We start from the raw sequence: 12,570 nt of genomic DNA on the forward strand, positions 1-12,570 counted from the left end.
GCAAAGAAAAACAGACAGCACAATGACTAGAATAAAAAAGACGAATAAACAAGCAGTACACAAAACATTAAATCGAACTTTGGAAACAACAGGGGAAGAAGCAACATTTCATTGACCACATTTACACTCGAGCCAAACAGATAGAGGACAGGGAACCAGTCTATTCCAGTTACTATAAAATTAATTTGCTATGTCCTACTACTTATAATTCAGTTTGAAAAAAGGGCACTTTACCCAGGTAAATTACGGAATTGTTCATTAAACACGGGTGGATCTTGGATGTTAGGTTTAGGGGGAGGGGGGGGCGTAAACTTAATTTTTTAGGCAAGTGGAGTGAAGCGAACAGTTTTTTGAGGTAAGATTATCGAAATATGCATTAATCATTTGAGGACAACCCATGCTTTGAAAATTTTAGCGGGGGGGGGGGGGGGTACAAGCCCGCCACGCCCCTCTTGAATCCGTCCCTGTATTAAAAAGTCATCGTTTCGAGTTTTGTTTGGAATCATCAATGCTGCATAAATTTTGAAACTCTGCCCCTTTTGTTGAGAACTTAGTATTTATGTAATTCGTCTGATTGTTCCTGAACTATTGATGTTATTTATAATATCATTAAGTCGAAGAAAAACTGACAATGACATAACAAACAAACGGAGGGACATATGTACTTAATACTACGCTACAAACGTCTTTTATATTACAGAGGTCCCTTATGGGGGTGTCCAAGTAATCACATAATCACGTAATCATGTTTAATTGTGTTAAACAATATAATCAAATAATCAAAAGTACAGTCCTAGATTATCAAATAATCAAATATTCATGAAATATTTTGTCCGGTAATCAAATAAATCATTATATAAAACGGCCAAGTAATCACATAATCAAAAACCCAATGAGGAGGCTCATTATAAGGTAGACAAAACCAAACAAAATGGCTTACTACCAATCAGATAAAAAAAAAATGTTTTGATATTTTTTCGGTGTATTTTATTAATTAACTTATTTTAAACGTTAATGGATGAAGGGGAAAAATTAGTCAAAATATTTTTGAATGTCGTAGAATATGAAATCTACATGTATTTTGTTTTATTATTCAAATTCGAGGATTGTGTAATGGGACATTGACATGGTTATCCTTGTTTGAATATTGATGCATTTATTTTAAAACTTACGACAAAGAAATGAGACGTACATAATTTATCCTGCAACTGGCAGTTTTACTATACGAATACATTTTAATATATGCTATATGCGTAGAACATACAATGTTGTTTACTGCTTTAATTTAAGCGAGCGGCAGTATTCAAATTATCGTTTTTTAGTTTCTTCTTTGCGGTCCACGTTCAAACACTATATTAATAATAAAGATGATAAAGACATTGCTGAGACTGGTATGGTAAGCTCAGTAAATTGTAATTGTTTTGTTCTGTTTTGATGAAAATTCAGATTTCGGATTTGATATCAATAACAACTGTAGCTTTGACTTTTATGTCGATAATCTACAAAGATAAAATAACGAGTTTTCGGGGTTTTCTCTCTCGGAGGTACATGGTTCAAACTTATAGAGTAAAGTTAAAATTTTACAGGTTGTTCTCGCATATGAGACCTCTCTAGCAGTGAAAACGTATTCAATGTTTATTTAAAAATATTTTGATATACAACGTAATTGATACTGTTCTCAACAAAACCTTTCAATTTAATAATGAAAAAAAAGACAAAAAAAACAAAACAACAAGAGCTTCAAAGTAGAGTGTTTTTAAATCCGGCATCTAAAACCTTTCAATTCAACTAAAAAACTTCTGTACATTTTTCCTTCATTATAAAAGAAACAACGGGAGCGCAGAATTTCGAAAACATGTATGTAGAATTCATTCTTCAGGCAATACAAAGAATTAAGTAATGTTAGTCTTACCTAAAGTCTTCAGAGTAACAATACTTAAGAGAAATAATTTTTGATCAGAAGCCATCTTCTCCTTATTAAGCCAAAGTATTGTAGGAATATGAAAATAGTTCTTTTCTTTACTGATATAAATATCAACAAGATGTATAAAATATTCAGCACAAGTCGATGTTATCATGCATGCCCGTTTACAATTCCATAACGGCATTTTAATTGGGAAATTTAATACACGTGTGTTGAATAATTTTCGAATGAAATGATTGGAGATTGTTTGAATGGGAAATATTTTTTAATAAATTTGTGTAAAAACAAATATTTCTTCCTTATGGGTGTACCTGGACAGAATTTTAAAATATGCCTTTTCTGTCTGTCATTGTCACTGTACATATTTCAAAGGGTTTGTCCTTTTATGGAACAAATTTTCAACTTGAAGTTTGAATTTATCTCTTCAAACTGGAAAAAAATATAAAAAAACAAAATATCTCTGTCGCTAAGCTCAGCTTCAATTAAGTCTCGTTTCGCTAGGAAACTTTGTGTATTAAAACATGAAAAGGTTAGGAAATGACTACCAGTGAGCAAGGAGTCGGAATGTGTTGAATAGCTACTACAACTACTTGAGGAATTTAAGATTGGACCGGGATTTTTTTCTATATCACCAGCTCTATACATGAGATTAAATAACCCTAAACTCTTGGCAATAGTTATGATGGTCAGTAAAATCACCAACGACGACAATACGGTCATATTCACATCCTGAAGATCATTAAGTTTATGTTCTCGTTTTCTGTAATAGTTCAATCTAACATTCAGTAAAGCATAAACTAACTTTTTTATTCTAATGTTGCATATTATTCGACATAAGACATATCAATACATACCAAAAGATTTGTACTTTGTTATGATCAGGTATAACACAAGTTGATCTAGAGTAAGGCGTAGATGCTTAGATAATCGAGTAGACCGTGAGTAAGTTGACCCAACGCGTGCCCTATATGTAATAAGGTCAACGTTTTGACATAACGGTATTATTATAGTAGATACTTTTTGTAGAATAGGACACGCGTTGGGGCTTAATGTGTTCAAAATATAAGAATGGTTATAATCTGATCGTGCGTTTGAGGCAACGGTGACTGTAAACAACTGATAAAAATAGTAGGACGTGGATGACTGATAAAAAAAGTAAGTAGAAAATGTAGAAAATATACAAAATGAAAAGGGATGGAACATGTAACAGGAAAATCAGGATTTTACCACAACAGTGCCAAAAATAGTACTGTTAGAAGAAATAAATAGTATTAACTCCGTTAAATGAAAATGAAAATAACGACACGTCATTGGTTAAATTTCCATTGTTTATGATATTTTTTTACCAATCAGGACGTTTTGGTATACACTTTTTAAAATATTACCCAGGATACGTTAGATTCTGAAACGATGAATTGAATAAATTCATAATTTGAAATGGTATCCATGGTGCGCGTATACACACACAAACGTCATCTCCAGTAAAACAACAACACGAGTTCATGTGTAATTAAACCTTAATTTATTGGGGCTTTGGTGCATATAGTTTTATTATGACATTATGCAATTTGTGTATCTATGAAGCAGCCTGTCGTTTTGATTGTCAATTATCAAACGTAATAAATAGTGTATTGTTTATACATATGAACAATACCCATTGAATAAACATAGATTGTTATCACTATCATATAATTTGCATCTATTTTGATCTCTCATTATATTGATTAATAATTGTAAAACATATAATTTAATATTAGCTAGTATGTGAATAGCTTTCATAGTTGGTTATATTACACAAATGCATCTTATTCTAACAGGACTATCTTAAACTTTAACTGCCGAACTGGAAAATCCCCACCTTTATTTAACCATCGAAATACTGAAATAGTGTCCCAGTAAATTTGTTATCCCTTTCTTACTGCGGACTACATTTTGGTTGATGTAACGGACAATGTAGAACATGCAGAAGAGCCTGCTATATACCGTTGTTGGTCCAGAGCTAAATGATGCTTAGATAACCAATACAATCAAGGTATAAGTCCTCAGATTTATTGCGGATTGAAATGCAGAAACATCAAGATATTTGTCGTGAAGAGACTTCTGACATTTTCTATATATACGGATTTTCACATAACTGTCAACTATTCAATCTTTTCTTAATTGCCCATGGTCTGGCGTAAAAAAAAATGACTGACCCAGTCCGACACCCTTCTAGCTACTCGTGGTGATAATACAAAAGGGAATTTTCATCTTATAATTTTTAGGACCAGCATATTCTTTAAAAGGTGAGGTCATTAATAACAACTTCTGGCCGAGCTAATCCCTGAGGCATTGGTTTTAATTTTAAAGCTGTTTACTGTTACGACATCTAGATTTGATAACCCTTGTATAAGACTGGATCAATTGATTCAGAAATTATCTTTCGTTATGAAGAAACTCAAATTTGATCTGCAACTTTTATGATTTCAATGTCATAAGCAACGCCACGTGCCTTCTTAGTTTCTGACGATACTTTTCCATCTCAAGTGAGTAGCATGATATGAAAAATTATCACAAAAAAGATCAAATGACAAAGGCACAAAATAGCGTTAATGTATTTTTCTATAAGACGAAGACGGACATTTATTATTACAATTGAGATATAACTATTTCTTTGTTAAATAATGCAACGAAATCTACAAATGGAACTTCCGGAATATCGTTGCAGGTGTCAATTAAAGAACTTTACATAATTGATGAGATTTTGAGAAAAGTGAAAGAAGTTTCCTGTAATCTAACCTCGTGTCAAAATGAAACCTTATAAAACCGTTTATGACTAATGCATCTCTGCAGTGGAGATATTTGACAGCACTGCCACCTTTAGATTTAACAGAATTTGTGTGCACACTTTGTTAATATTTAGCACACAAAATATTAATTCAAGCCCAGATAATTTTCATATCACGCACACAAAATATTAACTTTTGCCTACTATATATCATATTGAGCAAAAAAAAAAAAAAATGAAATATTAAGGCCATGCAGTAGTATATTGTAGCACTCAATACATTTTGTGTATGCATAGATCCCTAACGAGGCATCGTAAAGTTCATTCTACCAATATACCAGATACTTCCATCTTTCATTAATATCAGTGAGAAATTAATACCATATCAATAAACGGAACGAGTGATAGACAACTGTTATGTTCTTAACTTGGTACAATCATTTTCCTACCTCAGTTACCAACGGGTAATTATAACTGGTTTTAAAATTAACTAAATCTCAAATTTGAATACACACAGTTCTTTATAGAAGTCTAAAATAGTGAGAAAGCAGTTGATACAGCTGATTTTCTTTATGTATTTTTCCTGACACTTTTTTTTAACATGGGTCATATAATAAGGTATTGCTACATTTTTAACCGGATTTTTGTGTCAAAAATGTCGGTTATTGATTTGGGGATGTACGGCGGGCGGCCGGGCGGTCGGGCGGTCGGGCGGGCGGGCGGCAACCAAATGTTGTCCGTGCATTTACTGATGAACCATTCAACCAAACCTTTTAAAATTTTAATATGTTGTTACTGACAACATAACGGAGGTCAAGTTCAATAATGACGATTTTGACTTTTACCGTTCAGGAGTTACGGTTCTTGAAAGTTTAAAAAATGTTGTGTCCGTGCATTTACTCATGAACCGTTCAACCAAACCTTTTAAAATTTTAATATGTTGTTACTGACAAAAAAATGGAGGTCAAGTTCAATAATGACGATTTTGACTTTTACCGTTCAGGAGTTACGGTTCTTGAAAGTTTAAAAAATGTCGTGTCCGTGCATTTACTCATGAACTGTTCAACCAAACCTTTTAAAATTTTAATATGTTGTTACTGACAACAAAATGGAGGTCAAGTTCAATAATGACGATTTTGACTTTGACCGTTCAGGAGTTATGGTTCTTGAAAGTTTAAAAAATGTTGTGTCCGTGCATTTGCTCATGAACCGTTCAACCAAACCTTTCGGTTCTTGAAAGATTGAAAAATTGTGTTACCTGAGTATCATTGGCAGATTGTACAACAGAAATGGGATTCCTTAACTTTAGAAGCATTCTATGATTGATAAAGGTAATACTATTTTTTTTATTTTTTTGCTTTTTACTGTGCTTGCAATCTCATTCGTGGCACCTTGTACAGTTTGAGATTTAAACAAATTTCCTTCAATGGTAATTGTGTGTATTTCTGCATGACTTATGGATTTTGGCCTTAAACATTAAATCTCAGGCTTTACTGAATGTGATACTTTGCCTTCTTTCCTGCTTAATATTCAAATTTCATCAGATATATAAATACATATAGTCACTATTCACTATTTCATTTACACTTGCATGCATAAATGTTATATACAATGCTATCACATGTGCCAGGTATCACATTGCATGGTTAAGTCTCAATATGTAGTTTTAATTGTATTGCATATTTAGATCATCCTCGTGGTAAGGTGCTGGTAACACTGATTCACCTTTACATTTAAATAAAAAAAAAATTAAGAAATTGTAATGTTAATTTTACTTCAGCTTTGTTAAAAATAGTATTTTTTTTATTAGAATGTGCATCAGTGGCCAAATTAACCATGCTTTATATGTCTTTATATGTAGTAATTAACATTTCTTTTTATTTCTTACCTGTTTAGAAATGAAATAAATGACATCACTTCACCTTATATCATCCAACCATGCTTTATTTCAACCATCATCATACTTTAAATTTTATTGTAACATATGAACATGTATACTGTTTGTCATTTAGCACTTTCACATATTTTGTTTGCAATACATGTATTTTCATGCACTTGGCATAATCATTATAAAATATATTTAATTCTGGTTCTCAATTTTAATAAATGTAACACTGTTGATTACATTAGCTTGACAGATGTAGATTGTTCCTGCTGCAAATGGACAAATATAATGGTTTATTTCTTTTATACAGTGGATCATAATTACTGGAGTTATATCCAGATGTATATTCCTCTACAAAAGCAAACACTGAAGGGATTAGTCTGCAAATTACACACACTTTAATGGCTCCAGTGAGCTGGTTTTTCATGGCATCAGATGCTGGTTATTTTAGCTCACCTAGCCAATCACTAGTATAAGCCTTTTTCATCACTTTGACTCTGTTTTTATTTGTTCATTTGTATACATCCATCTGTTTACATTTCACATTTGTATCTCCTTTCCTAAACTGATTTGTCAATTTCAACCAAGTTCTGAATCAAACCATGTAATAATGTCACTTAAAAGACATTGAATAAGAAAATATTAATTATTAAAATACCTGAATATAGTGATTTCCCATGTGAGCAATTCAGGGTTCTTGTAGTATATAAGACAATTTGCATGCCCCTATGGCCCTATCACATCAGGGTTGTTGCACTCAAATACAATTACTTTAATTCATTTTTCTTTATTCAGATAATGGAAAGGGTGAATAAAATTAAAAGTTCTGCCACCAAAGCAAAAGGGGTGTCACTGCAAATTGTGGGCATGCTTTTCAAAGTAAAGAAAAATGGGAAAGTTTCAGAAGAGCATATGAACACTGTCAGTGATTTGACAGATGAAATCACAACTTTGATGGACGATGTAAATCATAATGCTGATTCAGTTAAAACCAATTTAACTAAAACTGATGAAGAGTTAAAGGAGGCTCAAAAGAAAATTGAGAGTTTGAAGAATGAAAACCTAAGTTTAAGGAAAAAAATTTCTCAGGCAAGACGTGACCAATATGAGGCACAAGATCAATGCAAAAAGTTGAAAAGAGACCTTGATTCTAGCCAGGAAGTTCTTCATGCAATGTCGTTTGATGAAGACATGGATGATTTCAATGATTCAGCTGCACAACCACCATCTGATTCAGCTGCACAACCACCATCCAATACAGACTCACAATAATTGATTATCACAAACTTTTTGTACTAATTTAATTGTTGTATATGCATATATATGTTTTTTATGAATCATCATTATCTTTTTTTCTTGTATACTGTTTGGACAGAAATTTTATTAATAAAGTTTTTTTTTTTTTTAGATATGCAACATTGAAACTCATCAAAATGCCTAAGCAGAACAAAAAATCACCCAGTCAGAAGAATAGGGAAGACAAGCTACGGAAGAGGCTTGAACGTCATGTATGTATTATATATATAGTATAGGGGCATATACAAATATTTGTTTAGGGGCCAGCTGAAGGACGCCTCCGGGTGCGAGAATTTCTAGCTGCATTGAAGACCTGTCGGTGACCTTCTGCTGTTGTCTGCTCTATGGTCGGGTTGTTGTCTCTTTGACACTCCCCATTTCCATTCTCAATTTTATTAATTCAGAAATTGTTTATCAAAATCAAATTCTCTCTCTTTCAACTGACAGAAACTAATTATACTTATTCTTGTGACATTGCATCTGGCATTAGGCTATTTTTTTCTCTTCATTTTTCACTAATAATACTTAATCATGTGACATTGTATCTGGCTTGAGCTATAATTGTTCTTCACTTTTCACAGAAACTAGTTACAGAGGAATCCAAAGACATTCCAAGACCAGCATCTCAACAACTATTTCCTGTGGCCAATCCCAACTCACAAAGTCAACAGCCAACAACTTCTAAAATTGACAGTCAAAAGGTTAGTACAGTTTATATACAATTTAAACCTGGACTTACAGTGGCAAAAAGACAGAAAAGATACTGCAGTAAAAAAAGAGAAAAAACTAATAAAACAAATGAACAAAAGAATAAATGCGACAAGAAAAAAAGAAAAAAAATAGACAGGGTATACAAAATTATGTTGTACTAAATAATACTTAATCATGTGACATTGTATCTGGCTTGGGCTATACTTTTTCTTCACTTTTCACAGAAACAAGTTACAGAGGAATCCAAAGACATTCCAAGACCAGCATCTCAACAACTATTTACAGTGGCCAATCCCAACTCACAAAGTCAACAGCCAACAACTTCTAAAATTGACAGTCAAAAGGTTAGTACAGTTTATATACAATTTAAACCTGGACTTACAGTGGCAAAAAGACAGAAAAGATACTGCAGTAAAAAAAGAGAGAAAAACTAATAAAACAAATGAACAAAAGAATAAATGCGACAAGAAAAAAAATAAAAAAATAGACAGGGTATACAAAATTGTGTTGTACTATATATTGTCTATCATTACAGTTCCCTCAACTAAATGGATCACAAGAGTTTTTTGTTTATCTTTTCAGAAAAAGAGAAAAATTCAGGATACTAATTTGTTTGCGACCACTTCTGCTACAGATATTCATACAGAACCTGCTAGAACCAAAGAACTGAATTGGTTCTGTGAATATTTAAATGATCAAGACATGAGAAATATCCATAAGAAAAGTTTATACAGTCCAAAACATTCTAAAAATCTAAATGCCTCTCTTCCAGGACTTACACAACAAGAACTAAACAATTTATCTAGACGAAAAAAAAAGGCAGTGTCCTCTGAATAGACAGACAGAAAATGAGAAGAGGAATTTAACTCGCAAAGAACGACGAAACATACCTGAGGTTAAGGATCAGGAAAAAGCTAGAAGGAATGAAACTCGTTCACATAGACGAAGCATGACTGAGGTTAAGGATCAGGAAAAAGCTAGAAGGAATGAAACTCGTTCACATAGACGAAGCATGACTGAGGTTAAGGATCAGGAAAAAGCTAGAAGGAATGAAACTCGTTCACATAGACGAAGCATGAATGAAGTTAAAGAACAAGAAAGTGCTAGGAGTAATATAACACGTCAAAAACGACGCAGTATACCTGAAGTAAGAGATCAAGGTAATGCTAAAAGACAAAAAACTCGTCAAGATAGACGCAGTATAACTGAAGTTAAAGAACAAGAACGTGCTAGGAGTAATATAACACGTCAAAAACGACGCAGTATACCTGAAGTTAGAGATCAGGGTAATGCTAAAAGAAGAAAAACTCGTCAAGATAGACGCAGTATAACTGAAGTTAAAGAACAAGAAACTGCTAGGAGTAATATAACACGTCAAAAACGACGCAGTATACCTGAAGTTAGAGATCAGGGTAATGCTAAAAGAAGAAAAACTCGTCAAGATAGACGCAGTATAACTGAAGTTAAAGAACAAGAAACTGCTAGGAGTAATATAACACGTCAAAAACGACGCAGTATACCTGAAGTAAGAGATCAAGGTAATGCTAAAAGAAGAAAAACTCGTCAAGATAGACGTAGTATACCTGAAGTTAAAGAACAAGAAACTGCTAGGAGTAATATAACACGTCAAAAACGACGCAGTATACCTGAAGTAAGAGATCAAGGTAATGCTAAAAGACAAAAAACTCGTCAAAATAGACGCAGTATACCTGAAGTTAAAGAACAAGAAAGTGCTAGTAGTAATATAACACGTCAAAAACGACGCAGTATACCTGAAGTTAGAGATCAGGGTAATGCTAAAAGAAGAAAAACTCGTCAAAATAGACGCAGTATAACTGAAGTTAGAGATAAGGAAAAAACAAGTAGACAAAAATGGCGACATACCTATAACAGGAACAAAAAAGAAACACATCTCAACAGACATTCAAGGATAAAAAAGAAAAGTGACATTGAAATCCAAATTCAAATATTTAGAGACTTGCTCAAAAGAAGTGATGATTTCATTTGCTCATGTTGTATGCAAACATTTTACCAGCATAGTGTTTATGCCTGTTCTAAAGAACATTATATGCAGAAAGGAATTCCACAAGAAATATTGGATCAAACTCTTACAGGAACTAAAAGTGTTTCAGAAAGTGAATGGGTGTGCAAAACATGCCATAAATATATAATGGAAAAAAAAATGCCACCCACGGCCTACAACAATGGATTTAAGTACAACACTTTACCAGACTACTTACATCACTTGTCTCCAACTCAAACTGAGGAGAGAACTGTAGCATTGCGCATACCGTTCATGCAACTGAAGGAACTTGGAGTAGGAAAGCAGTTTGGGATATATGGCAATACAGTTAATGTACCAATGGATCCGTCTGATGTTATATCTGTGCTTCCTAGAAGATTTGAAGACACTGCTACTATTCATCTGTTATTTAAAAGAAAACTTGAGTACAAATCCTCCATCCTCCATGAAACTGTGAGACCAAAAGTTATTTATGAATTAGTTAAATATTTCATTGGAAATAGTCCATTATATCAAGAGGAAGCAATACAACTGGATACCTCTTGGACATCAGAAAACACAAATATCATCAACTTTGCATCAGAAACTGACATTGAAGTGATCGAAAGCCATGAAAAATTAGTGCAAATGCAGTCTGCAAAAAATCAAAGAGCACAAGGCAATACTTTACCACACAGTAAACAAAACCAAGAAAAGAATAAATTGATCCCAGATGAAAATGATGATAACTGGGTAGAACAATCTGATGAAGAAGTGTCAGGTTCAGGGAACAAGGACACTTTACTACAAAATTTAGACTTTACAGATGATGGTAGGCATGCCTTACAAATTGCACCTGGTGAAAAAAACCATCCTCTAAGCTTATTCCTTGACAAATATGCAGAGGAAAAGTCATTCCCTGTGCTATTTGCTGGACAAAAAAGAATTGAAAATCATCAGAGAACAATTCCAGTAACTTTCAGCACAATCTGCAAGGCAGAGTTGAGGAGTGCAGACACTAGATTTTCAACATCTGTGCCTAATATTTTCTTTAAACTTAAGAAACTTCAAACATTACAAGTCAAAGACATTACAACTACTGCTTTACGTAAAACTAACAATAATTCATATACAGCTGGACAATTAAAATCATCTGAAAATATAAACAGTTTACTTCAAAATGACCAGGGATTTACATTTTTAAAGACTCTAAGGTCATCACCACCTTATTATCAAAACAAGCAGAAGGAATTATTTGCAATATTGAGACAGCTAGGCCTGCCAACTTTCTTTGCTACTTTTTCAGCAGCTGAGACTCAATGGTTAGACTTACTATGTATCTTAGCTAATAAAGAATATAAACGAGACATTTCTGTGGAAGAAACTATTGCAATGAATTGGATGCAGAGATGTGAATTGATTCAAAAGCACCCAACAACATGTGCCAGACACTTTCACTATAGAACTCAGATATTTCTAAACAATATTTTGAAATGTAAAAACTCCCCATTAGGAGAATTACAGGACTATTACATAAGAGTAGAGTTTCAACAGCGAGGCTCTCCTCACTTGCATTGCTTGTTCTGGATTAAAAATTCACCAATATATGGATCTAGCCAAATGAGTGATATCCTTGAATTTATAGACGCACACATAACTTCTAGTTCTAATGTCTCAGAAGAAGATCAACAGTTTGTAAAATTGCAAAAACATCGACATTCCAAATCATGCAAAAAGAAAGGCAAGCGTGTATGTCGCTTTGGATTTCCTATTCCTCCCATGGCAGAAACCTTGATTTTAGAACCATTTCCTGCAGATCATTCAAAAACAGAAATTCTCAAGCATAAGGACAATTACAAAAAAATTAGTATAGTATTAGAAACCCTGACAGGTGATGAGGATATGACCTTTCAAACTTTCCTTACTAAATGTAAATTAAATAACCAACAGTACATAGATGCTATTCGTTCATCATTGTCAAAGAA

The 12,570-nt window shown here is 33.2% G+C and overlaps 1 protein-coding gene across 1 annotated transcript; it reads left to right on the plus strand.

The window, feature by feature from the left end:
* Nucleotides 1–7,443: 7,443 nt before the first annotated feature.
* Nucleotides 7,444–9,165, plus strand: LOC143058152 (uncharacterized). The gene is made up of 3 exons (XM_076231615.1): nt 7,444–7,665; nt 8,454–8,573; nt 8,808–9,165. Exons 1-3 carry the CDS (start codon nt 7,444–7,446, stop codon nt 9,015–9,017), a joined length of 552 nt encoding a protein of 183 aa, XP_076087730.1. The 3' UTR covers nt 9,018–9,165.
* Nucleotides 9,166–12,570: the final 3,405 nt, after the last annotated feature.

Source organism: Mytilus galloprovincialis, chromosome 14 (genome assembly GCF_965363235.1).
Source record: "Mytilus galloprovincialis chromosome 14, xbMytGall1.hap1.1, whole genome shotgun sequence".
In the NCBI taxonomy this organism is placed as follows: Eukaryota; Metazoa; Mollusca; class Bivalvia; order Mytilida; family Mytilidae; genus Mytilus; species Mytilus galloprovincialis.

Excerpts from the sequence above, each read along its gene's own strand:
- LOC143058152 (XM_076231615.1), top strand. The coding sequence starts at position 7,444 with ATGCTTTTCAAAGTAAAGAAAAATGGGAAAGTTTCAGAAGAGCATATG. Across the intron at positions 7,666-8,453 it reads TAAGGAAAAAAATTTCTCAG|AAACTAGTTACAGAGGAATC; the intron begins GCAAGACGTGAC and ends CACTTTTCACAG. Across the intron at positions 8,574-8,807 it reads CTAAAATTGACAGTCAAAAG|AAACAAGTTACAGAGGAATC; the intron begins GTTAGTACAGTT and ends CACTTTTCACAG.